Raw genomic sequence first — 27,739 nt, 5'->3', positions numbered from 1 at the left:
TGGGATTTGGAGCCAGTAGGCTAAACAGCCACTGTCCCAGTTAGCCTCAACAGGTGTCTCTGTGCCTAGGCTGTGGGGATGGGGAGGGAGTTAGTGCCCACCAGTTCTTTTGTCCCTAGAGAGGCATGCCACCTCTAGATGGACTCCAAAATTATGAACAGTCTCTCCACATGTACCTTAGGTGATCCTCAGATCACGTGGTCTGTCCTGGGGTTGATTGCCTGCCTCTGCTCTAGGAGTAGGGCAATGTCCTCAGGGACAGCCAAGCCCTGGGACCTCTAAAACTCCAGTCTTTGAGCTCTGCTGGTTGCAAAACCACAAAATTCAGCCCCTCTCATCTTCCCAGCAATGGCTTTGGGAAAATGTTCTCTCCTTGTGCTTATCCTTGTGCGCTCCACTCTCCCTCATCCTTTTCTGTGATCAGAGCTCCCTCTCCTCTGCAGTACCTGAGATCCATTTCTCTCCAAAAACATGGCTCTGTACTTCCTACCTTCCTCAAAGTGACCTCTTTTCTCTTCTAGTTGGGCAATGTGTTCTATCAGTCATCAGGTCGATTCCTTGAGTATTCGGAATAATTTGATAGCTATCCAGCTATGTTCCAGTGTCAAGGCAAGCCTATGGTCCACCTACGATGCTGCCCTCTTAGCTCCCCCTAAGGGAGTTCCTGAGATTAAAAAGCACAGTCTGAGGTAATCAAATAACAAAAGTTGGAAAAAAATATTTTAAGGGAGGCGGGGCAAGAGCGTGGAAGAGTAGGGTCCCCAAGTCACCTGTTCCCACCAAATTACCTAGATAACCTTCAAATAATCCTGAAAATCTACGAATTCGGCCTGAGATTTAAAGAGAGAACAGCTGGAATGCTACAGTGAGAAGCGTTCACGCTTCTATCAAGGTAGGAAGACAGGGGAAAAAGAAATAAACAAAAGGCATCCAAGGGGGAGGAGCCCCGTGAGGACCCGGGCTAAGGCCGGGGCAAGTGCCCCCAGGACAGGAAAGCCCCGCCTGGAGAAGCAGGAGTTTCACCAATCTTCCCGGACAGAAAGGCACTCACAGGGAGTTGGAGCAGGATCCCAGGAGGGGCGGGGATGCCCTCAGGCTTCCAGGGACACTAACAGAGCACCTGTGCCCAGGGGAGAGCATGCCACACCCCACGGCCGAGCTTCCTAAAGGGCTGCAGTGCGCGCCGCTGGACCCAGGAGCAGCTCGGCGGTGACTTGGGCGGAGGCTACGCACTGAGGGAGCTGCGCGGCCGGAGAGCAGCTCCGCCGGGGCTCCGGCAGAGGCTCCGCAAAGAAGGAGCTTCCCGGGGAGCACGACTCCAACAGCGCAGGCCGGAGAGCACAGGGCGCCGGGGACACAGCCCAAGATCCAGCGCTCCCCCCGGGACAGGCAGAAGCCAGGAGGGCACAGGACAGCAAGGACACTCCTGCTCTAAGCAGATCAGCGGCCCCGCCCCCGGAGCATCGAGGCCCCTGCAGACTGAGAGCTCCCTAGTTACTGCAGGAGCTGAATGCAGGGCTCCAGAGCTGGCCCTGCCACTGTTGTTGTTCCTCCTGGGGCCCTACAGGATAAACAACCCCCACTGAACCTCACAGTGGCCTCACAGGATAAACAGGTTAAACAACTTTCACTGAGCTCTGCACCAGGCAAGGAGCTGACCAGCTCCCCCAAGTGCTAACACCTGAAAATCAGCACAGCAGGCCCCTCCCCCAGAAGACCAGTTGGACCATGAGGGGAAAAACAAATTATTGACCAAGCAACACTGAAAAGTTCCAGGGGAAGTCGAGGGATTTACAGTATACAGAATCAGAGGATGTTCCCACTTGTTTTTTTTATTTTTTGATTTCTGTTTGTTTCCCATACCCTTTTTTCTTTTTTCTTTTCTTCTCTTTTTTTTCTTTTCTTCTATTTTCTTATTTTCTTTTTTTTCTTCTTTCTCTCCTCCTTTTTTCTCCTTTTCCGAATACAACTTGATTTTGGCCACTCTGCACATAGCAAAATAACTAGAAGGAAAACCTCACCTCAAAAGAAAGAATCAGAAACAGTCCTCTCTCCCACAGAGTTACAAAATTTGGATTACAATTCAATGTCAGGAAGCCAATTCAGAATCACTATTATAAGGCTACTGGTGGCTCTAGTAAAAAGCATAAAGGACTCAAGAGACTTCATGACTGCAGAATTTAGATCCAATCAGGCAGAAATTAAAAATCAATTGAATGAGATGCAATCCAAACTAGAGGTCCTAACGATGAGGGTTAACTAGGTGGAAGAACGAGTGAGTGACATAGAAGACAAGTTGATGGCAAAGAGGGAAGCTGAGGAAAAAAGAGACAAACAATTAAAAGACCATGAGGATAGATCAAGGGAAATAAACGACAGCCTGAGGAAGAAAAACCTACTTTTAACTGGGGATCCTGAGGGCACCAAAAGGGACAGAGGTCCAGAATATGCATTTCAAAAAATCAGACCTGAAAACTTTCCTAATCTGGGAAGGGAAACAGGCATTCAGATCCAGTAAATAGAGAGATCCTGCCCTAAAATCAATAAAAACTATTCAACACCCCAACATTTAATAGTGAAGCTTGCAAATTCCAAAGATAAAGAGAAGATCCTTAAAGCAGCAAGAGACAAGAGTTCCAAACTTATATGGGGAGAAATATCAGATTGACAGCAGACCTCTCCACAGAGACAAGGCAGGCCAGAAAAGGCTGGCAGGATATATTCAGGGTCCTAAATGAGAAGAACAAGGAGCCAAGAATACTTTATCCAGCAAGGCTGTCATTCAAAACAGAAGGAGAGATAAAGAGCTTCCAAGACAGGCAGGAACTGAAAGAATATGTGACCTGCAAACCATCTCTGCAAGAAATTTTAAGGGGGACTCTTAAAATTCCTCATTAAGAGGAAGTCCAATGGAACAATCCACAAAAACAGGGACTGAATAGGTATCAAGATGACACTAAACTCGTATCATTCACTAGTAACTCTGAATGTGAATGAGCTTAATGACCCCATCAAAAGGCGCAGGGTGTCAGACTGGATAAAAAAGCAGAACCCATGTATTTGCTGTCTACAAGAGACTCATTTTAGACAGAAGGACACCTACAGCCTGAAAATAAGAGGTTGGAGAACCATTTGCCACTCAAATGGTCCTCAAAAGAAAGCAGGGGTAGCCATCCTTCTATCAGATAAACTAAAATTTACCCCAAAGACTGTAGTGAGATGAAGAGGGACACTATATCATATTTAAAGGATCTAGCCAACAAGAGGACTTAACAACCATCAATATATATGCCCCGAATGTGGGAGCTGCCAAATATATCCATCAATTAATAACCAAAGTTAAGACATACTTAGATAATAATATACTCATACTTGGTGACTTCAACCTAGCGCTTTCAACCTAGCGCTTTCTACACTCGATAGGTCTTCTAAGCACAACATCTCCAAAGAAACAAGAGCATTAAATGATACACTGGACCAGATATTTTCACAGATATCTACAAAACTTTACATCCAAACTCAACTGAATGCACATTCTTCTCAGGTGCACATGGAACTTTCTCCAGAAAAGACCACATACTGGGTCAAAAATGAGGTCTGAACTGATAACAAAAGATTGGGATCCTCCTCTGTGTATTCTCAGACGATAATGCCTTGAAATTAGAACTAAATCAAAACAAGAAGTTTGGAAGGACTTCAAACACGTGGAGGTTAAGGACCATCGTGCTAAAAGATGAAAGGGTCAACCAGGAAATTAAGGAAGAATTAAAAAGATTCATGGAAACTAATGAGAATGAAGATACAACCGTTCAAAATCTTAGGGATACAGCAAAAGCAGTCCTGACGGGGAAATACATCGCAATACAAGCATCCATCCAAAAACTGGAAGGAACTCAAATACAAAAGCTAATCTTATACATAAAGGAGCTAGAGAAAAAAAAGCAAATAGATCCTACACCCAGCAGAAGAGGAGAGTTAATAAAGATTCGAGCAGAACTCAACGAAATCCAGACCAGAAAAACTGTGGAACAGATCAACAAAACCAGGAGTTGGTTCTTTGAAAGAACTAATAAGATAGATAAATCATGAGCCAGCCTTATTAAAAAGAAGAGAGAAAAGATTCAAATTAATAAAATCATGAATGAGAAACAAGAGATCACCACCAACACCAAGGAAATACATACGATTTTAAAAACTTATTATGAGCAGCTATACACCAGTAAATTAGGCAATCTAGAAGAAATGGACGCATTTCTGGATAACCACAAACTACAAAACTGGAACAGGAAGAAATAGAAAACCTAAACAGGCCAATAACATCAGAGGAAATTGTAGCAGTCATCCCAGATGGCTTCCCAGGGGAATTCTATCAAACGTTTAAAGAAGAAACCATATGTATTCTACTAAAGCTGTTTTGGAAAGATAGAAAGAGATGGAGTACTTCCAAACTCATTCTACGAGGCCAGCATCACCGTAATTCCAAAACTAGACAAAAACCCCACCAAAATGGAGAAATATAGACAAATATCCCTGATGAACATGGATGCAAAAAGTCTCAACAAGATACTACCCAATAGGATCCAACAGTACATTAAGAAGATTATTCAACATGACCAAGTAGGATTTATCCCCGGGATGCAAGGCTGGTTCAACAGTTGTAAAACAATCAATGTGATTCATCATATCAGCAAGAGTAAAACAAGAACCATATGATCCTTTCAATAGATGCAGAGAAAGCATTTGAGAAAATACAGCATCCATTCCTGATCAAAACTCTTCAGAGTGTAGGGATAGAGGGATCATTCCTCGACATCTTAAAAGCCATCTACGAAAAGCCCACAGCATATATCATTCTCAATGGGGAAGCACTGGGAGCCTTTCCCCTAAGACAGGAACAAGACAGAGATGTCCACTCTCACCACTGCTATTCAACATAGTACTAGAAATACTAGTACTAGCCTCAACACAGTACTAGCCTCAGCAATCAGACAGCAAAAAGAAATAAAAGGCATTCAAATTGGCAAAGAAGAAGTCAAACTCTCCCTCTTCGCCAATGACATGATTCTCTACTTAGAAAACCCAAAAGCCTCCACCCCAAGATTGCTAGAATTCAAACAGCAAGTGGGCAGTGTGGCAGGATACAAAATCAATGCCCAGAAGTCAGTGGCATTTCTATACACTAACAATGAAACTGAAGAAAGGGAAATGAAGAGTCAATCCCATTGACAATTGCACCCAAAAGCATAAGATACCTAGGAATAAACCTAACCAAAGAGGTAAAGGATCTCTACCCTAAAAACTATAGAACACTTCTGAAAGAAATTGAGGAAGACACAAAGAGATGGAAAATAATCTATGCTCATGGATTGGAAGAATTAATATTGTGAAAATGTCAGTGTTACCCAGGGCAATGTACACGTTTAATGCAATCCCTATCAAAATACCATGGACTTTCTTCAGAGTTAGAACAAATTATTTTAAGATTTGTGTGGCATCAGAAAAGACCCCGAATAGCCAGGGGAATTTTAAAAAAGAAAACCATATCTGGGGGCATCACAATGCCAGATTTCAGGTTGTACTACAAAGCTGTGGTCCTCAAGACAGTGTGGTACTGGCACAAAAACAGACACATAGATCAATGGAACAGAATAGAGAATCCAGAAGTGGACCCTCAACTTTATGGTCAACTAATATTTGACAAAGGATGAAAGACTATCTACTGGAAGAAAGTCTCTTCAATAAATGGTGCTGGGAAAATTGGACATCCACATGCAGAAGAATGAAACTAGACCACTCTCTTTCACCATACACAAAGATAAACTGAAAATGGATGAAAGATCTAAATGTGAGACACGATTCCATCAAAATTCTAGAGGAGAACATAGGCAACACCCATTTTGAACTTGGCCACAGTAACTTCTTGCAAGATACATCTACGAAGGCAAAAGAAACAAAAGCAAAAATGAACTATTGGGACTTCATCAAGATAAGAAGCTTTTGTATAGCAAAGGATACAGTCAACAAAACTAAAAGACAACCTACAGAATGGAAGAAGATATTTGCAAATGACATATCAGATAAAGGGCTAGTTTCCAAGATCTATAAAGAACTTATTAAACTCAACACCAAAGAAACAAACAATCCAATCATGAAATGGGCAAAAGACATGAAGAGAAATCTCACAGAGGAAGACATAGAGATGGCCAACAAGCACATGAGAAAATGCTCTGCATCACTTATCATCAGGGAAATACAAATCAAAACCACAATGAGATACCAGCTCACACCAGTGAGAATGGGGGACATTAACAAGGCAAGAAACCATAAATGTTGGAGAGGATGTGGAGAAAGGGGAACCCTCTTGCACTGTTGGTGGGAATGTGAACTGGTGCAGCCACTCTGGGAAACTGTGTGGAGGTTCCTCGAAGAGTTAAAAATAGATCTGCCCTAAGACCCACCAATTGCACTGCTGGGGATTTACCCCAAAGATACAGATGCAATGAATCGCCGAGACAGGTGCGCCCCATTGTTTATAGCATCAATGTCCACAATAGCCAAACTGTGGAAGGAGCCTCGGTGTCCATCGAAAGATGAATGGATAAAGAAGATGTGGTTTATGTATACAATGGAATATTAGTCAGCCATTAGAAATGACAAATACCCACCTTTTGCTTCGACGTGGATGGAACTGGAGGGTGTTATGCTGAGTGAAAAAAGTCACTCGGAGAAGGACAAACATTATATGTTCTCATTCATTTGGGGAATATAAAAAATAGTGAAAGGGCATAAAGGGGAAAGGAGAAAAAAAGAGTGGGTAATATCAGAAAGGGAGACAGAACATGGAAGACTCGTAACTCTGGGAAACGACCTAGGTGTGGTGGAATGTGAGGAGGGCGGGGGGTTGAGGTGACTGGGTGGGGGGCACTGAGGTGGGCACTTGATGGGATGAGCACTGGGTGTTATTCTGTGTGTTGACAAATTGAACACCAGTAAAAAATAAATTTATTATTTAAAAAAAACGAAAAAAAAAAGAAATTGCATTCTATGTATCTTAAATCTGTGGCACACTGGGATATTAAATAAAATGAATAAATTCTTAGCTAGGACATATTTTTTCCTTTTTATTGGAGTTTAATTTGCCAACATATAGCATAACACCCAGTGCTCATCCCATCAAGTGCTCCCCTCAGTGCCCATCACACAGTCATCCCCACCCCCCGCCCACCTCTTTTATCATAACAATATTTCTGTTGTAACAGCTATCAAAGTAGTTACTCAGTACATGAGATAAACCCAATTTCTCTCCCTGGAATTTATACTATTTATGTTTTTCATCCTCCCCAGAGGCTAATCAACTGATAGTAGGGACTTTGGGGAGAGTCAGCTATAGGACTTAGATGAAAATGCTCTGGTGATCAGGTGAGCAGGTCAATTGAAAGACAGAAACAACTAGCTCAACACAAAACATTCTGGGCATATTAGAACTGGAGTATTATTTTTTAAGACAAATAATGACATAGGCTACGTAAGGCAGGGTGACATATGTTTTGTTTGCTTATGCAGGCTTTCCAAGCTACATCAAAGATTTTGCACTGTTTTTCTCTAATGGAAGAGGAAAAGTCTCTTTATTCAGAACAGAGCCCAGCACAGAATTTTTTAATTTTTTTTAAATAATTAATTTATTTTTTATTTTTGTTCAATTTGCCAACATACAGAATAACACCCAGTGCTCATCCCGTCAAGTGCCCCCCTCAGTCCCCGTCACCCATTCACCCCCACCCCCTGCCCTCCTTCCCTTCCACCACCCCTAGTTGTCTATATATAGAGAGAGTAAAACCTTCCTTAGAAGGGTGGGGGATATTGGACCTCCAAGAGTCACTGAAATTTGCCTCTATCAGAAGGGTGGTTACAGGTTGCATAAGAGTCATAAAAGGGAAAAAAAATTTTTTTCCCAAGGTGGAGGTGGGGAGAGGAGTTACTGTAGAGAAAAATGAGTATACTGGCTGCAGTAGTCAGTGCTCTCCAGAGAAATAGAACCAATAGGAGATTTTATATTTGTGTATGCATGTATATGTGCATGTGTGTATTATAAACACATATATATACAAAAAATTCATTATAAGGAATTGCCTTATACAATTTAGAGGCTGACAAGACCCAAGGCCTACAGTCAGCAAGATGAAGACCCAGAAGAGCCAATGGCATAGTTTCAGTCCAAGTCCAATGGTCTGAGAACTTGAAGAACTGATATATACCATCATAGAGTCCAAAGGCCAGCAGTCTTGAGACCTAGGTAGAGTCAATATTTTAGTTTGAGCCCAAAGGCAAGAAAAAAATGATGTCCCAGCTTCAAGGCAGTAAGACAGAAAGAGCTCCCTCTTACTTGCACAGTTGGCCTTTTTGTTTTATTATCATCCTTTAACTAATTGGGTGAGGCCCACCCACATTAGAAAAGATAATCTATTTTGCTCAATCTACCAATTAAAATGTGAATCTCATCCCCTAACACTCTCACTGGCACAGCCAGAATAATGTTTGACCAAATATATGGGCACTTGATGATCCAGTAAAGTTGATACATAAAATTAACCATCACACTGGTTTTAAGTCATTAAAGTGGTGGCTGCTACAACTAATCCTCCTAACATAACACTCCTAGGCCAGGTAGGAAATGGTTATGTGGAAAAATTGCAACTGCTAATTGATAGAACAGTAATATAATGGCTGCAAGGCCTCACTGCATATTTTCCCATAAAGAACTGCTGAAGCAGAGCTCCTTATAGTAACCAACTGAGTAGTAGACTCAGTAGAATTGTATGAGTAAATACTTCTTAAACATTGCTTCTAAGAATGAGTCTTACCCTCACACTGTATATTAGAAAGATACTAACCAAAAAATAGTAAATGTCTGACCTCCCTCTACTATAGTCCAGAACTACTTAAGCAACTGACAGGGAAAAAAGTCATCTAAAGCAGCATAGAAGTCAGAAATTTCTGTGATTCCCCTAAATTAAAGGCCTGTATAGAAATGGGAATTCTCATTGAAAGAATTATCGCTAACCACAATACAAACACTTAGCCCATTCTCCTCTCTACCACTGTCCAAGAGGAAGTAAGTGTCCAATTAACTTTTTAAGGGAAAAATACAGATCCTTAAATAAGACATAAAGCCTACAGAATAATAGAAGGTAGAGAAACAAAAGATAGATTTAAATAGAGGACCTATACAAAAAGAGAAAAAAACAATTTCAAGAAAAATGAAAAGTGTTGATAACACTGTATTATAGAATTGAAATTCGCTAAGAGAGTAGAGAACCTAAATATTTTCCCCAAACAATAAATAAGTAAATAATTATGTGAGGTAATGGATATATAAATTACTAGAAGTGGGAATCCTTTCATAATATATACATATATCAAGTTACGATGATGTACGTTTTAAACATTTGAATATTTTGTCAATTATATTTCAATAAAGCTAAAAAAATAAAATAAAAGTAAAAAACCATGAGGGATGCCTAACTCTGGGAAACAAACAAAGGGTTGTGGAAGGGAATATGGGGAGATGGGGTGACTGGGTGATGGGCACTAAGGAGGGCATTGATGGGATGAGCACTGGGTGTTATACTATATGTTGGCAAATTGAATTTAAAAACAATTTTATTTTATTATTATTTTTTTAAAACAATTTTAAAAAATAAAGGCTATTCTAAGGTTTAAAATAAATAAAAACAAAAGTGAAAAAGGAAGGCAGAAGAATTGCTAGCTTTGAAGAAGGGGTTCATGAACCAAGGTATGTGAGTGGCTCTAGGAGCTGGAACAGCCCTCAGCTGACAGCCAGCCAAGGAAATGGAGACATCACCCTGCAACTTCAATGGGCAAGGAAACAATGTTCTCCTAGCACTTCCAGAAGGGAACCCAGCTGTGCTAACGCCTAATGAGACCCATACTGGACTTCTGACCTACAGAAATGTAAGATAATAAATTTGTGATATATTAAGCTGCTAAATGTATAGTGATTTGTTACCACAGCAAGAAAAACCTATTGCACACCAGTGGTGTGTAGAAAGTAGAGGAAGAAAGAGAAGGAACATGGTGCAGAGGAAAATAAAACAAATGTTATTTGACTTGTCCTGAGTGCAGACTCTTGATTATACCCAACTTTTAATTATATAAAATCACAATCTCTAGAATGGCTAGAATCAGGAAGACAGACAATAAGTACTCACAAATATATAGAGAAATGGAGCCCTCCTATTTTGCTGGTGGGAATATAAAACGGTTCAGCAGCCACTTTAGAAAACAATCTGGCACTTTCTAAAGAGACCAAACAGTTATCAGGGCAGCCCGGCGGGGGCGGGGGCGGGGGCGGGGGCGGGGGGGGGGGAGTGCTCAGCAGTTTAGCACCACCTTCAACCCAGGGCCTGATGGCTCGGCTTGGCTCGAGACCCGGGATCCAGTCCCACCTCGGGCTCCCTGCATGGGGCCTGCTTCTCCCTCTGCCTGTGTCTCTGCCTCTCTCTCTGTGTGTCTCATGAATAAATAAATAAAATCTTTAAAAAAAAACAGTGGAAATCTAAATCACACAAAATTTTCCTTTTCTATTACCTTTTTTTTTTTTTTGTCGTTGCATAGTCAAGTGTGCTGTAATCTGTAAAGACATATTGGATCTTGTGGAGGGCAATGAGAGAGAGTAGACAGGAGAAATGCTGGGTTCCTTTTATTTCAGTATTATTTAAAATAGAATGTTATAGACTTGTCTGAAGGATTTAACAACTACAGAAAACGTATCTTGCTGATTACTAACATGAGAACTTGAAATCTTGAAGATTGTAAAAAAGGCATTAAGTATGTTCAACATTAAAATGGGCACTTGACGGGATGAGCACTGGGTGTTATTCTATATGTTGGCAAATTGAACACCAATAAAAAATAAATTTATAAAAAATAATAATAAAATTTATTCTGATGTCTATATTTGGTATGTTTGAATTTTTTCAGGCATCGTCTGCCACTGTGGGTGCTACTCTTAATGTATTTTGTATCTCTATAAAAACAGTAATCTCTGTGGGATAGTCATTTCTCAGCAGGGATTTTTAGAACTAGGTTGATTGGTAAACTTATCTTACCCAATTTAAAATTAAAAATAATCCTTCTGAGACTTCCAATAGGCCTTTGACAGGAAGAGAAGATACTCTTTTTTTCTTTAATCTCCAAGAAAAATGGGAAACTCTAGTCACCCATAAAGAAGGGAAGAGTCAAGGGGACTCTCCAAATGGGAAATAAGTTGACACAACATATGTGGCATCAGGAAGGACTGTCATTAAGGTATCCCTGTGCAGAGACATAGACAATGGATCTCTGATAGCTAGTTTCAAAATTTCCTTTTTCTATCTGATAATTTCCTTCTCCTATTCCCAAATCATCAGTAAAATTTTGTTAAGCATGAGTCAGATCTTAGCTGTGTTTTAGGGGCTTACTTTTTGGTGTGATATGTTAATTTTTAATGTAATGTGGATTTGTGTAAGTAGCAGCAACAAAGAGAAGTGGTTTTGAGACAGCACAATATGACCAGAGGAAAGGTCTGAAGCACTTGCCCTAAGAAAGCACTGATAAGTGACAAGCAGGCACACTTTTGGAACAAATAACAGAGCACTCTTTAGTTTTCTCAGTAATACTTAGGAAAGGAAACTAGCAGAGACTAGTGAAGTTACTTGAGGGAATGAAGGCTGAGGTTAGGTTATTTGGGTATTAAAGGGAAAGGTGACCACTGAAGGTAAGAGAGGTTAGAAAATCCTGTTTTATAGTAATTGCTAATTACCCAAAAAATCGAAAGGGAAAGCAGCATGGTTTTGTGAACTTTCCACTATGACCTATCGTGTGACCTTGGATAGTGCTTACATACAATGAGCCCAAGATTTCTTATCTATGAAATGAGAAAGTATTAATCTTGACTTAATATTTTGCTAGTGTCAACATTACTGGAATTCAGGTTTGTTCTTAAGGAGACCACTGTGAAGAGCCAAACACTGCACAAATGATCTTAATATTAATACATTATTTTAAAGATTAGCCTCCAATAGTGTGTAGTTCAAATATGCGCCCATACAGCACCTTCATAATTCTTTATGTTTTCTGACTCCACAGCTGCACATAATTGTCTATAATTATTCCTGTTTCCCCCACTATACTTTTTCTGATCACAACAGTTAAGTTTCGGTCATTATATAAAATTTAGAATCCCAAAATGACTATAAATTACTGAAAAACGGGCAGCCCGGGCTCAGCGGTTTAGTGCCGCCTTCAGCCCAGGACGTGTTCCTGGAGACCCGGGACTGAGTCCCACGTCGGGCTCCCTGCATGGAGCCTGCTTCTCCCTCTGCCTCGATCTCTCATTCTCTCTCTCTCTCATGAATAAATAAATAAAATTTTAAAAAATTATAAAAGAAATTACTGAAAAACCCATTAGAGATAACTAGTATCAACATTTTTGTACTATATATAATTTACATATATATGCATAAATTTCCATATTTCTGGGACCATTTTCATTAAACAGTTTACCTTGGCTATCTTTCAATGTCAGTATAGATCTACATTATTACCTTAAATACCTTTATATTATTCAACTATATAAATAAATAATAACATAAATTGAATCCCATCTTTTTGGATATTTCACCTGTTTCTGACATTTCAGTATTATAAGCAATACTGAATTGAACATTCTTATAATTGGTTTTGCGATTATTTTCAAATTAAGATAAATTCCTTGAAGATTTTCTGGGTCAAGGAGTAGGTACATTTTAAAGGTTTTGATTAAGTACTGCCAAATGATACTCCAGAAAATATGTACTAACTTCTTCGCTTGCAGCATGTGACAAGGAATTTTCTTCACATTATAGAACAACGATGGGAAATTTTAAATTTTGTCAACAAAATAGGCAAATAGCAGTGTCTCACTGTTATTTTAATTGTCATCTTTTTTATTAGTAGTACAGGTAAGATTTTTCATATTTATTAGCCCAAAGGCTAATATACGTATAAAATATTTTTCTGAATTGACTCTTTTACAAGTAGTTTTCTCCTAAATTTGTTCATTTATTTTATATATTGTTTTATAAATGTGTTTGGTTTTAAATTGAGAATATCAAGACAGATCCCAACATTAGATGAGGAATGTCACCCAGTATTCTCTCTTCTACCTTCTCTTAGATGCAAGGTGTCCATAAAACAACTATCACAGAACAGGTTGCTGGACAGAGAAGACAGGCCAATTAAAGGATCTTAAACATCAACAAATTCTGGCATTTTAAAAAATATCACATAATACATTTTTGGTAGATGGAGATTTTGTTAATCTACTCTAACAAAACTTTAACTGCATTTTACTATACACACCTTTTATTTACTAAAAATTTTAAGAAAATACAGAACTTTAAGCATATTTAACATCAAATAAATTTCTGCATCAAATAAAACAACTAAATATTCTCTTTTCACATATAAATATTATGGTAATTGAGGCATGCCAATACCATTTGTGATCTCTTGCTTCCTCATAAAATTATCTTAAAATGAAAATCAAATTACTGAGATGATACTTCTTTGAAAGTGTTGTTTAAGACATTGCATTTGTTTTGTTGGGTCTTGTAAAGTTGTTTTTCCCCACTATTAGAATTGTGAGAATATTTAACAACACAACTTAAATCTAAATACATTTGAAAAGACCTAACTTAATTCTAAAACCATTGTCTAGAAATCAACCAGGGATTTTCCCAAACTAGAGAAATTTCTAATATATTACTATGTGCTGCTTAGGGATTCTTGCTTTAGTATAGAGTCAGTTACAAAAAGTCAGGATTCATCTTCCTAAAGCCTCATCATCTATACAGATTTTTAAAAATAGCTACGTTCTTTCTCTAACCCTTCAGCTTAATTAAATACAGCTGCAGGCTTTGCATAAAGTAATTTCAAACAACTAATTGGCAACCTGCTGACATGGTAATTAGGCTATGAAACTCCAATTCTTCCAATATTTGAAAGTATATTACATTTGTTGAAATGTTTTCCTTGCACCATGAACCCAGCCAAAAATAACAACAAAAATTTTAAGTGACTCATTTGTCCTAGTGCTTTTCCGTTTTGTTTTTCAACCCCAAAACTGAAGAAGTCTATTAAAACTTGAATTCTACTAAAATAATTATAAGCATTGCATCTTATTCCCATAATCCTTTGTTACTGGATTTAAGGAAACATTTTTCCCTAAAGCAAGATAGGCTGGTGTAAGTTAATACCAATTTCAGCCTTAGGATCTAACATCATGATATTTACCTGAAGTTGTAAATAGTGGTTATAGTTAAAGGAAAATATTACATGAAGTATATTTACTTTCCTCAAATTTCATTCTTTATGGGGTGTGGTGCAGATATTTTAAGTAGATGCCATCTGATATGATGTTCACTGCCTTTCACTTCTCACCTCTTATGTTCTCTTAAACTTTTGCAAGCAATTTTTAAAAATAAACTTCCTGACCAAAAGAACATTTTTAGAAACCATGGCAAAACTAGAAGAGATTATATAGAAAGCATCTCACCTGGAAATAGTTTGTAAATCCATATTTTACATAGAAATAGGCAACTGGGGTCTGGAAATGATCCATTTGCATTCAATATTACTAAAGAAAGAGTTTATGTCATAGACTTTTCAAAAGGAAACAATTGGGTAGAGGACTGGCTCTAAAGAAATGGATACAAATTAAAAATGATCTTGAAAGACTGAAAACATAGTAATGATGCAGGCAGGTAATTATTTACCAGGAACTTATTTAGGGAGGAAAAATCTAAGAACAGGAGTAGTTACATGATATCCATGAAAAACGATTTTTTTTCCTTGAAGATGGACACACTTGGAGAGTGAATACCGATTGTAAAATCTTTAATATCGTGATACGTTACCTGGAATTCCAACTAAAACTCACTTATCCTAATTATAACAATAACAATAATATTATTTAAATAGTAACTACATGCCAATTGGTATGCTAAGTATTTGATAAACAATATCTCATTGAAGCCTTACAATAATTCCATGAAATAGGAAGATAACAGCCTCATTTTATAGATATGAAAAACAAAAAGGAGAGGGGTTATGCAATCCATATAAGGTCACAGAGCCAATAAGTGATAAAAGTGGAAGTCAAGGGGATCCCTGGGTGGCTCAGCGGTTTAGCCCCTGCCTTCGGCCCAGGGCGTGATCCTGGAGTCCCGGGATCAAGTCCCACATCGGGCTTCCTGCATGGAGCCTGCTTCTCCCTCTGTCAGTGTTTCTGCCTCTCTCTCACACATCTCTGTGTTTCTCATGAATAAATAAAATCTTTAAAAAAATGTGGAAGTCAAAACAAGGCCTAATACAAACTTCCTTTTTTTTTTTTTTATTGGAGTTCAATTTGCCAACATATAGCATAACACCCAGTGCTCATCCCATCAAGTGCCCCCCTCAGTGCCCGTCACCCAGTCACCCTCCCATTACAGACTTCTAATCCCTACTTTCATCCTCTACAATGCCAGATCCTATAAATATCCCTTTGGGTTCTGCTCAAGGATGCTGAGGAGTAAATCACTTTACACCTTCTTTTCCCTTTTTACATCTACTGACTTAAAAGAATCTTTATTGTTGTTGACTACAGGAAAACAGACAGGGAATGATGAAGATATAAGAAGTTGGAAAGGTAAAAGAAATCTTTAATAGATCATTCTGCATTTAATTAAAATATACATTTACTAAGCCAGTTTTCATCATACCCCTGAATACGATGGATACCACCCAGATCCTAAACCCTATCCAGTGGTCTAATTAAGCAAGAAACATTGAAAAAGCTATTCAGACATGATCTACAAGTGAATTGAGGGCACACCACTGTTAGATAAGATGAAATTCTTAGTCTTCCTCTATAGATGGACAACCCCTTTGCCTCCAGGTTGTACTTATTATTTCTTTACAGCTTTCCTTGGGCCCTTGTGTAGTCCTGAGAATGGACAAGGAAGATGCTTTCCTAATTGGCATAGCATGGTAGAAAGTGGTACAGTAGAGCAGTTAAGAACATAAACTCAAGCCACAGCCAAGTTTTTTTTTTTTTTTGTATTTTTTAATTTTTATTTATTTTATTTTATTTTTTTTATTGGAGTTCAATTTGCCAACATATAGCATAACACCCAGTGCTCATCCCATCAAGTGCCCCCCTCAGTGCCCATCACCCAGTTACCCCCACCCCCCGCCCGCCTTCCTTTCTACCACCCCTTGTTAGTTTCTCAGAGTTAGGAGTCTCTCATGTTCTGTCTCCCTTTCTGATATTTCCCACTCATTTTTTCTCCTTTCCCCTTTATTCCCTTTCACTATTTTTTATATTCCCCAAATGAACGAGACCATATAATGTTTGTCCTTCTCCGATGGACTTATTTCACTCAGCATAATACCCTCCAGTTCCATCCACGTCAAAGCAAATGGTGGGTATAAGACAGCCAAGTTTAAAGCCTGGCATTGTCATTTAACCATTTGTGTGAGCTTGGAAAAACTACTTAACCTCTCTGTACCTCAGTTTCTCCATTTGTTAAATAGAGATAATAATTGTACCTAATTAAGACTGTAGCAAGAATTACATAAATAATAATTTATATATTCCTGGTACATAGTAAGCATCACATAAGCATTTTCTACTGATACTATTAAACTTTCAAATTTTATGAAGACCTTGTAATTCCTTCTTTCATCCCTATGGGAGGTTCTGTCCACTGGCAGTCCTGTTTGCTTTTCTCCCAGTTTTATTCTTCTATAGCATAGTCACAGATCAGTTGTTAACATACTGGAATAGTAGTCAGCAATAAAAAGAACAATTTATTGATACAGGTACAACTTGAATGGATGTTAAAATAATTTTGCTGAATGAAAACAGGTCAATCTCAAAAAGTTACATACTGTAAAATTCCATTTACATAACCATCTATATAACTTTTTCATTTCAATACTGAAAACAAATTAATGATTGCCAGACATTAGGGACAAGAGGGAAGACGTTAGTCTGAGGGAGTTAGTTTGTGATCATGGAACAGTTCTGAATCTTGATTGCAGTAGTATGAATCTGTACATGAATCTGTACATGTGGTAAAACTTCATAGAACTACACACATACACACATCCATGCATGCCCACAGAGGAATGCACATAAAATGTGGCAGAATCTGAATAAGGTCTGTAGATTTTACCAATGAAAATTTCCTGGTTTGGGTATTGTACTATAGTCATATAAGGTATTACCATTTGGGACAGCTGAGGGTAGGGTACACAAGACTTTCCTGTACTATATTTGCAACTTTCTATGAGTTCTTTAATTGTCTTAAAAAAGTTTTTTTAACAAGTTTCTTTTTTAATGTAAGGGGATGCTTTTACTAATGAAGATGGGCTAATTTACATATTTAGCCAAAGCCAAATTCACCAAACTGATATTTTAGGAACAATAATTAGGGGAGTTGTTAATAGCTGTGTTGCAGAAAAAGTTTTCTGAGGTCAATACATTTAGAGAACATTATATATGCCCCTCTTAGAGATCCTTTTCTACATTGCTCTATGGTTCTCAATCCTGCATGTGCAACAGAATCATCAGAATAAAAGATAAAGGCAGAAATCATCTTCAGATCAAAGAAACAGTCACAATCACAAGCAACGCACACGGGAAAGAATATCTTTTAGTTTGAGGAAATTTTAACACAAAAAAAATGCTGGACTATGAGTTAATGCTTGCTTTAACAGGTCTTGGGCAGTGTACAGATTTCCTTAAAGAGTTCAAGCCCTGAATATTTGATTTAGGCCTGTGGCAGATAATGAAAGTAGCAAAAACACCCTTTTTAGAAACATCTCCATACTACAGAACAAAAGGGGAGCTGAAGTAAAGAAGAAAAGTATACCATCGTATCATCTTTATATTCTGGAGATTGCTTCAATATGAGAAAGACAAGCAACAAATAAATACAGATGCTGGCCAGTAAGTTGAGCAGAAATTAACTACTACATCACTACAGAACACCTCTAACTCAAGACATTTCACTTAGTCATACTGATCTACATTCATTCCAAAGCTGGCAATGAACAGAACAACATAAATTGAGAAAAATGGCCTCAGGCAGAGGATATAGCAATTTAGAGAAGAATAGGAGACAAACCTGAATTGAAGCTTCTGAGATGCTCAAGCTCATTTCTTCTTACCTTTTCACACATCACACTTTAGGAAACAGTTGCCTCCATTCAAAGCTTAAAGATAGGGACAACACTTAAGCATAGATGATTTAAAAATAAGCAAAAAAGCATACGCAAAAGGCAGACTAAGGAAGGAGAAACTAAGGAACAAGTTCGGAATATTTTCGAGAAGCCTATTTTAACAGGGAAACTTTAAAATTCTACTGAAGGATATAAGAAGACTTGATTAAATGGAAAGACACATCTTGTCACTAGATAAAAGGACTGAATAAGATGCAATTCTTGATTCCCTATAAATTTATCTATAAATTCAAACAAACTCCAATCAAAATATCCGTAGACTTTGGGGAGGGAGCCTGAAAAAAAAAAATACTGCAGCACATCTGGAAAAATAAATAGGTGAAAATATCCAAAAAAATCTGAAAAATAAATTTTTTAAGGTTCTTTTCTTACCAGATAATAAAATGTATATCAGAGATTTGTTTGAAAAGATTTATGCTGGCACAAGAATAACCATTTTGAACAAAACAGGCAAGGAGTAGGCCCAAAGACATGAGGCAATGAATTATATAATAAAAGTGAAAAAAAAATAAAAGTGGCAAATAATTACATTGGATATTTAATATCCAATTAATGGTGTTTTTTTTAAAAAAAATTATTTATTTGAGAGAGAGAGAGAGAGGTGCACAAGCAAGCAGGGAGAGGGGCAAAGGGAAAGACCTCTTTCAAGCACACCAGGCCCTGGGCTCAGGGCCTGAGGCTGGGCTTAATCCCAATACCCATGAGCTCATGACCTGAGCAGAAACCAAGAGTCAGACACTTAACTGATTTGAGCCACCCAGACATCCCTCAATAAATGGTGTTGAAACAACTGGTGAGTTGTGTTGAGAGAAAAAAAAAGTGGTAGAGCTACCTCAATATTTTCATCAAAATTATTCCAGAAGGGTTAAAGCATTAAATGAAACTATAAGAGTCCTGTAAGAAAATATGAGCAATTTTCAAAAATGATCTTGATGTGGACAGGTCTTTGTAAGCCAAATACCCAAAATCTATTATGGGAGAAAAAAAGGATAAATGTGACTGTATTAACATAAAAATTCTGCAGGGACAAAGAATGAAAAAAAATCAAAAGAGAAAATGTTTCAACATACACAACATTTTTCTTTAATTCAAAGACAGTGATTATCATTACTAATCAATTAGAAAAAGATGTTCCTAACCTAAATGCCCATGATAAGAAGCTGATGCAAAAATTATGGTATATCCATTTCATATATGTTAAAACAAAGTATACTAAATGAAAAGTGATAGTGATAGAATAGTAGTTACATTAATAAAGCTATAGACATTTTCAGGTAAAGTGTGGTTATCTTTGAAGGCAGAATTGTTTTAAAATAATTTTTAGGCTTTTCAGTATATTTTCCAAATTTTCTATAATGAATATATTTTATAATCAGAATATATAATAAAACAGTGATAAAGTGACAATTTTCAGTGAAGCATAGTGCAAAGAAAATATACTTCATCACCTTAGCTTACATAACTCATGAGCACAAGTGAGTAAACCACTTGCAAACAGTAACTTTTATCAGCACTACAAGAGAAAAACAGCTTCATTATGTTTAATTTTTTCTTTATAAATCCATGTGTCACGCAAAAATTTTAAAAAGTAATCCAGGAGACTTCATATTAATGTGTTTTTGAAAATTCTTAACTCTAGGCTACTTTATTCAAATGATAAAATTTTGTAAGGTACCATACCACAACAAATCACATTTTTACAGCACCATAATGAAGGCACATCTGGTACAAGTTGATGTAAACTCTCCTACTTCTGAGCTGGAGGCAAAACACACACTTGGATTGGTTCTCCAAGGATGTTTTTCCCCCAAGTAAATATTAGCTTCAGTGAAGAGTTCTAGTAATTTTTCCACTCTCTAAAAGCTATCTCTCACACACACACAAATCATAAGGACTAAACTACATAGCAATAAGCAAAGATGCTTTAGAGAATTTTTGTTCTGCATCTCTTGAAGAAAAATATACTTCTAAATGCTATGTATTTTAATACTTAAATATTTCATTTTAATTTAAAAAAATACTCTTCAAAAACCACAAAACAACATGTGAAGTAATCCACAAGTGTACTGAAATTATTTACTGCTGGTTGTCCTAATACATGCACTAGTGGGCACAAACACCTACATCAAAGGAGGGTTTACACTTTTTCTCAAGAGCCTGCAATTCCTTTTCAAATTTGGCTCCTATCTTATCACATTATCCCTTAAGTTTTTTGAGGACAAGGGCACCAGTACCTCTAGACTCCGACATAACGGATAATTGGCATCATTTGACGATCTGTATTGTCACTTTGTCCACTTAGATCGAGCTTCTTCCTTACCTTTTCCGCGGTTCCAGCTAATGCTTAGGAGGAGAAGGAAAGAGAGTGGAGGGAGAGCGGGTCCTCCTTAGTCCGGTTAGGAGCAGGAATGGAGGCAGCTGGCTTCAGCCTTGAATTACAGCAAAGGAAAAGAGCTTGCCAGAAGTAGAAGACTGAGCAAAACTCTTCTCTTGCCTCAGCCTCCTGCTCCTGAGTTCCAAGCCCAGTCGGCTCCTCCTTCTGGCACTAGTCATTGGCTGGCTAAGTATGATGGACAAAACAGCAGCCAACGAATGTGCCAGAGGTTTCTCTGCTCTAGCCACCTTCACAAGCCAAGGCGGTAGAAGCACCTACCACAAACAGCCTGCATTTCCGGAATTCCTGCTTTACTGAAGGAAAAATCTTTGACACCCTCTTTGCCCCTCCCTTTCTCCCACCCTCCCACCTACGCCTTAAACAGGAAAGGTAAAAATACCTAAACACTGTCTTTCCGCTTTGCTTCTTACACCCACCCAGCTCTAATTAACCTTTAGATTTAAGCCAAGAAGTTGTGATAAAACCTATTCAAGAGACTACTGGGAGGAAATAAACCAATCTACAAACAGGATATCTTCCTGTAGTGTGCTTCTTAATGATTTTTATATTTTGCATTTCTGCTTCTTTTTTGCAAATATTCTGAGATGCGTTCCTTTAATATTGGAAAATACAGAATGGGAAGGGGGTAAATTACTTCACTAAGTGTTCTAAGATGCGATAAAGGTTTGGCACTCCACGTAGAAGTTTTACAGGCTCTGCTGTGTTGTCTGGCAAGCACAGTATATATTTGATTTGGGAATGTCTGCAGCAGTGATCCATGTACACCATATTTACTGTAGTCTTCACTTTGGTCCTGCTACATAATTAAATCTGCTCCCATACCCTTTCTTGATGAATACAAATATCTCAGGAATAAAACAAAGGCACTGTCAAAATTGCAGTGGTGTTGCTAAAAGCAGTAATTTGCTTCCTGGTTTTGTATAAATCCTAACAACCTAAATATGCAAACATACATCATTGGTTATAGTGTCATGGATTGTAATATTTTGACACATAGATATGGGGCTGGGCTATCACTAAACAGGGATAAAAGCAAGATATCAAACCATGTATCATGGTATTTGGAAAGACTATTAGATTAATTTTATGCCTAGAAACCCAGAAATCCCCAAATCCTCCTGCCACACCTTTTTCCTTCAGGTTTTGAAGGAAAATATATGTGGATGGAGAAATGGCAAATGTAAAATAAAATACTACTTACTATTTATTGTGCCTCTGCGCCCTGTGCAAAGCTATCTGGTAAGCTGAGTTTTTTTTTTAAATTTTTTTATTTATTTATGATAGTCAGAGAGAGAGAGAGAGAGAGAGAGAGAGAGGCAGAGACATAGGCAGACGGAGAAGCAGGCTCCATGCACCGAGAGCCCGACGTGGGATTCAATCCCGGGTCTCCAGGATCGCGCCCTGGGCCAAAGGCAGGCGCCAAACCGCTGCGCCACCCAGGGATCCCTGGTAAGCTGAGTTTTAAGGGGCCTCCTCTTCACACAAATTTCAACCCAAAAATCTAAGGATCACCCTGTAACCAGCTGCATGGTGCTGAAGAGGTGAAAGTCTGATGCCACTTATTAAAAAAATGCCACATCTGGGAGTGTGACCTCCTCCCAAGTCAGAGCCTGAGTCACTTGCTCATCCTAGGTCATTTACCCCTCCTACTCTTGGAAGTGAAAGCAACGGCTTATATAGATGTCCTTTTTGGTAAGGCATTCCTTCTCTCTTACCCCTTCTGCCCCATCCCCACTCCTCCCCACATCCATTCTACTCCTCCCCACCCTCCTCCCTTTTCCCTCCTGCCCTTTCCCTTCCTCCCCTACCTTTCCCTTCCTTCCCCCTCCCACCCTCCTTCTTTCCCTCTTCCTTCTCCTTTTCCCTCCCTCTCTCTCCTCCCTTTGCCTTCCTGCCCTGTTCCATTTCTCTCTAACCACTTGAATGTGTATCCTCCAAAGAAGAACTAATATCTGGGAAACAGGGACACCTGGGTGGCTCAGTGGTTGAGCGGCTGCCTTCAGCTCAGAGTGTGATCCGGGATCTGGGATTGAGTCCCATATTAGGCTCCTTGCAGGAAGCCTGCCTCTCTCTCTCTGTGTGTGTCTCTCATGAATAAATAAATAAAATCTTTAAAGAAAAAGATCTGGGAAACATATCAGAATGTTAATAATAGTTCTAAATTCCTTTTAAATTTTCATTTTCCTCAGTATTTTTTACTTTTTCTAGAAGACCCACTTTTTTTATAATTAGGAAAAAATGTTAGATTTTTATAGCATGATACACTTTGACATTTATTTTAGAATGCAACAGAACATGAAAAAATATCAAATGATATAAAGTGATCATCTCAGTGAAAGACAAAATAGAACATATTATAAAGAAAATGTGGTTAGTAACTTTAGTTTACAATTACACAGTATAAGATGAGGAAACTTAAAAAATACTATGTCATATTAACACTTCAGTGGTAAACAATAATTTCATTATTATTAATTTATAGATCACTATGTCACATAAATAAGTTCAGTCATATCATATGTGGTCTTGATGGACATTCTTAAATTTATGCTAATCTTTTTTCAAGCAGTCATATTTCACTATTTAGCTGTTCTAATTAATCTAAGTACTGTATTTCTATGGCAAAGTAATGAAGGCACAGCTAGTACAAGCAAATTTAAACCTTTAGTTTTCTGGGCTGGAAAAGAAAAACCACTTGCATTGGTACTTCAGAAACTTTTTTTCAAGCAAATATTTGTCTCTATTGACAATTATGAGTTTTCACAGCTACATTCTAATAGGAACATGACAAAAGGACTTCACAAAAATCAAAACTCTGTAGCACCAAACTAGCATGCTTTAGATAACTGGCAGAATTTACATATTTGAAGAATATTACACTACAATAAGCTAAACTGATACTTAGACTCTGTTAAGACATTTTTTAGAATACCAAGAAAATATGAAAACACAAGACTGTAAGGAATGCTTGTGTTGAGTTTATAAAGAAGCCACCCTGCCCTCCCACCACCAAGGCCCCCCCCCCGCCCCCCCCCCCCCCCCCCCCCCCCCCCGCATCTCACATGAGCCTATATAAACCTGCTTTACTTCTGCTTGAGGTTTTGAGATGCTTGAAAATTTCTTCAGGCTGCCTCTTTTTTTATTTTCGATACTTCCTGTTTCCATAATCTTTACCATCATCATAGGTACCTTTGACTTCTCCTGTATAGTAATAGATTGATTTCAGGATGACGTTATCATGTAAAATTTGACCAATTTCAAAATCTTCATCCAGGATGGCATCTTCTCGTGGTTCTAGCTTTCCAATCTTAGGAATCTCAGGAGGGCTAAAGAAATTGAAGAATGATGCATTAGCAACCACTCTTGGCTGAATTTCAATTTCTCCACTAGCAGTTGTACGGCTCTGGGTGGTTGTCACGGTAACATCCTTTCCTCTTCTCCAATCGATTTTACAGCCTTTGCAATCTTGGATTTCCCATCCCCAAGAGAAGAAGGGATCGTTGTGATCTGGTTTTGACTTTATTATATATGTCTTGGTCAGCATCTCATTTCTGAAGTATGGATTAGGTAGAAAATAAAATTCAAACGTGTAGCTTATAGGCTGGCCAGGTTTTGAGAACTTTAGGCTAATATCTGACAAGAACTTCAAAATGGGGGCATCATACTTCTGAATCATGGGCCCAAGCTTGTCGACATTCTTTAAAACAGTCAGCCAATAGTCAGGAATGCCTTTAGGATCTTCTTTTTTAGGCTTTCCCTTACGAGCTCTTTTAAGATTTACTCTTTCTTTAGGCCTGACCTCAGAAATTCTTTTAGGAGCCTCTATTACAGCAGCCTTTGCCTTAGCCTCTGCTGCTTTAGGCTGTTTTTGATCTTCTGCATTTTGCTGGGGGACTACTTCAGGCTCTTCTTTCACTTCAGGCTTTATACCCAGAAAATCTTTAGATTCTGCGTTTTCTTCAGTCTTTGCCTCAGGAATTTCTTTTGGAACCTCGTTTTCTTCAGCCTTTACCTGAGGTTTTTCCTTAGGGTTATCATCTTCCTGCTCACTTTCTAAGGCAGGCATTTCAATAGGGCTGTCTTCCTGCACCTCCTCATCACTGCTGAACACCTCATCCTCTGAATTCCATTCATATTCTTCTTCTGTAGGTTCATATTCTGCATTGATTATTTGAAATCGCCGATCGTATAGAGGCTTATTGAGTTCGGCATATTTTCTTTCGAGATCGTGAATTGCCTTTAAGAACAGGATGTCAACCTTGTCACATTCATCTTGAATATTTCTGAGAGCCTGCACACGATTTCTAACTGCCTGAGGCAGCCGATCCACAAAACTTTTACCCAGCGGAGCCCCCCGTGCTCCTCTGGAAGGCCCAGATACCCTCTTCTTTCTATATAAGCGGCTGCGGCCACTGCCGCTGCTGCTGCTGCAACTAGTGCTGCTGCTAGAGCTATTGCTGTCCGATTCTTCCCCAGAATCACTAGACGAGCTAGCCATCTTCTCTTCAGTAACCCTTTGGGCGGCAGGTTCCGAGACCATGTTAAGATCCTCTTCTGCCATTTTGCAAACCTGCAAACCCCTTAATGTGGTGACTACCACTGAGACCGCGCGCTCAGAGATGGGCAGAAAATGACTCACGTATGCTTGGGTAGCGGCAGAGGCTGGGGCTGAGGAGGTTGCAGCAGCGAAGGTAACAGCGCAGGGCGGGGCTGGGTTGGGCTGCGGTGATCGCGCAGACGTGGAAGCCACAATAGAGGCCTGGGCGAGAGTGGAGGTGGCAAGGCCTCTCACTGCAGCTGCGACGGACAGAGGCGTGCTGCACCTAATGGCACAGTGTAAGACTTCAAGATCTCTTCAGCGTTTAGATCGCCAGCCCCCACCCTTGCAGTCAGAACTGCCGTTAATTTAGTTCCCAGTGTGCCCTTAGATCGCGCCTCATTTGCTGGGCAAGTTTGATTGACAGGCTCTAAGCCTAATGAATGGCCGAACGCACCCGCCGCCCTCCAGGCTCCACCCACCTTCCCAGACGCTCCTTGGTAGCTGAGGCACACACCGTTGGAAAACGTTTATTTCCCCTGAAAATTCTATCTTTATAGTTATATAAATCAAAAACAAGCTTAAATATGAGGTAAAAATATTAGTCATGGTTTCTAACAAGGGAAGAGGAGTATTTTTCTCCCATCATCTCATCCTGAATTCCCGTTTGGTTTGTCAGGAGCCTCTTGACAAAAATCTGTTTCTAAAAAATTGGATGAAAATACTCCAAATGGCATCATTGGGTAGATTATGGGTGATTTTAAAAAAAATCTCTTTATCTAAATATCCTTGAGCTTTATTTTTATACTAGCGAAAAAAGGGGAGTCGTTTATTGGCAAAGGGGGAAGGTGCTAGAAAGCAGGCAGAATGCATTCACGTGTCAGTTTTAATAAGTACTAGCTATCGTGTTTGGCAAGCCTGGTTTATATCCATCGACAGGGGTTGTGAACTCATGTTTCCGTGAGTCAGTTACACCATTTTTGCTATATTTCTCTTTTTAAACTGGCATATAATATATACCTAAATCTTGCTGCTGACTTGCCACTAGCTTTTCTCAATGCTTGCAACAAACTTGTAGGTGAAGTACAAGGGCATTCAAAAGTTAGGTAGTATTATTTAAAAGCAGACGGCTTGCTCTGTACTTCTGTGCTGCAGTTTTCAATTCCATGAACAGCAGGCTGGGAGGGGGTATTTGTGCTGATGAAAGTGCACCCTCTGTCAGGTTATACTTTACAATGTCATCTGCCACCAATTTCCTTCTAACATTGTAATATTCCAGCCACACTAAAGTATGATTTGCAAGTCCAGGAATATGTCAATAAACTTTTGTAAAACGAAGTTTAAAAACAGGTATCTGTTATTTTTATTTACAGGATTCTTTTCTGCTACGGAACACCTCCCTTGGTACAACCCAAAAGACCAGTGTTTACTTTTCATTAAAGGTAAGAAACATATTTAGACCATTTTTATGAATGACAAGAATTACCTATCTTTATTTGAATAAAAATTCACAGGTTCTATTACAGTCTTTTAAAAATTTAGTTAGGAGATATCTTGATATTTCTGTGGAAGCAAAAAGACCCATAGAGATGATTTGATATATTAATGTATAAAATAGCCTGATTAATTACATTCAGTGTCTAAACCGACTCATAGAATACAAGCAATAAATTAAAATATAAAATACGATGAATTATCACTTCAAATGAAGAAAAATATTAAAGTTTGATTAACATTTGTGTTACTTCTTATAGAATTTGTGCTTTGTCATTTAGTCATATATTTTTAAAAAGTTAGAGAACACTTTTCTATTTTGTAAATAAATTTACTTTTATTGTTTATTTCTAATTTTCAAGATATATTAGCATTGTAAAGAAAAAATATAGAAAATTACAATGATGGTAAAAAACATAATCTTAACAACCAAATGATAACCATTGTTAGCATTTTGATACATTTCCATCAAGAAATTTCTTTGTGCATCTACACACTGGCTTGTTTATATAAACTGTTCTCTAAATAAAACATATGTTTTGTAATCTGCTCACTTATCAGTTGTAGCTATATTTTCATGGTAAATGATCAACATCTAATTTTAAAATAGATACATATTCCATGGAAATATTTGGCGTAACTTATTTAACCAGATTTCTGTTGTAGAGCAGCTCCTTTCCACACCATTTCTCCACTAGCATATACTTTTTTTCCATTATAAAAAAATTATCCCTGGATAGCTACTATATGCATTTGTGAAAATTAGACCTAAGATGAATTCCTAGAAATGGGAGTGTTGGAAAAAAATGTGTGTTCATTTTATTCTTTGACACATATTGCCAAACTTCTCCCCAGAAAAGTTATCACAATTTACAGTCCTACCAACAATGCCTAAGAGTCATTTATTTAGTCATTCAACTGGTTATTTTTTTGTGCCAGGCACATGTGGTAGAGGATGATAATATAATGGTGAATAAAACTTA

At 38.4% G+C, this 27,739-nt stretch overlaps 2 protein-coding genes and 1 long non-coding RNA gene across 3 annotated transcripts in view; 1 reads left to right on the top strand and 2 right to left on the bottom strand.

The window, feature by feature from the left end:
- Positions 1-22,513, bottom strand: part of LOC140628714 (uncharacterized) — a 101,075-nt gene extending 78,562 nt beyond the window's left edge. Inside the window, exon 1 of the long non-coding RNA XR_012026721.1 lies at positions 20,651-22,513. This is a non-coding gene — a long non-coding RNA (uncharacterized lncRNA). The remainder of the gene's footprint in view (positions 1-20,650) is intronic.
- Positions 22,514-23,775: 1,262 nt separating this feature from the next.
- Positions 23,776-25,653, bottom strand: NAP1L3 (nucleosome assembly protein 1 like 3). The gene has a single exon (XM_072818173.1). The coding sequence runs from the start codon at positions 25,284-25,286 to the stop codon at positions 23,865-23,867; it is 1,422 nt and encodes a 473-aa protein (XP_072674274.1). The 5' UTR covers positions 25,287-25,653; the 3' UTR covers positions 23,776-23,864.
- A 71-nt stretch (positions 25,654-25,724) lies between these two features.
- The window catches only part of FAM133A (family with sequence similarity 133 member A), a 90,334-nt gene continuing 88,319 nt past the window's right edge, over positions 25,725-27,739 (top strand). The window contains exons 1-2 of the mRNA XM_072818174.1: positions 25,725-25,854; positions 26,636-26,704. The gene's annotated coding sequence lies outside the window, so the exon portion shown is untranslated. The remainder of the gene's footprint in view (positions 25,855-26,635; positions 26,705-27,739) is intronic.

Source organism: Canis lupus, chromosome X (genome assembly GCF_048164855.1).
Source record: "Canis lupus baileyi chromosome X, mCanLup2.hap1, whole genome shotgun sequence".
Taxonomy (NCBI): Eukaryota; Metazoa; Chordata; class Mammalia; order Carnivora; family Canidae; genus Canis; species Canis lupus.
Note: the sequence above shows the minus strand (reverse complement) of the source record. Positions and strands in the feature narration are given on the sequence as shown.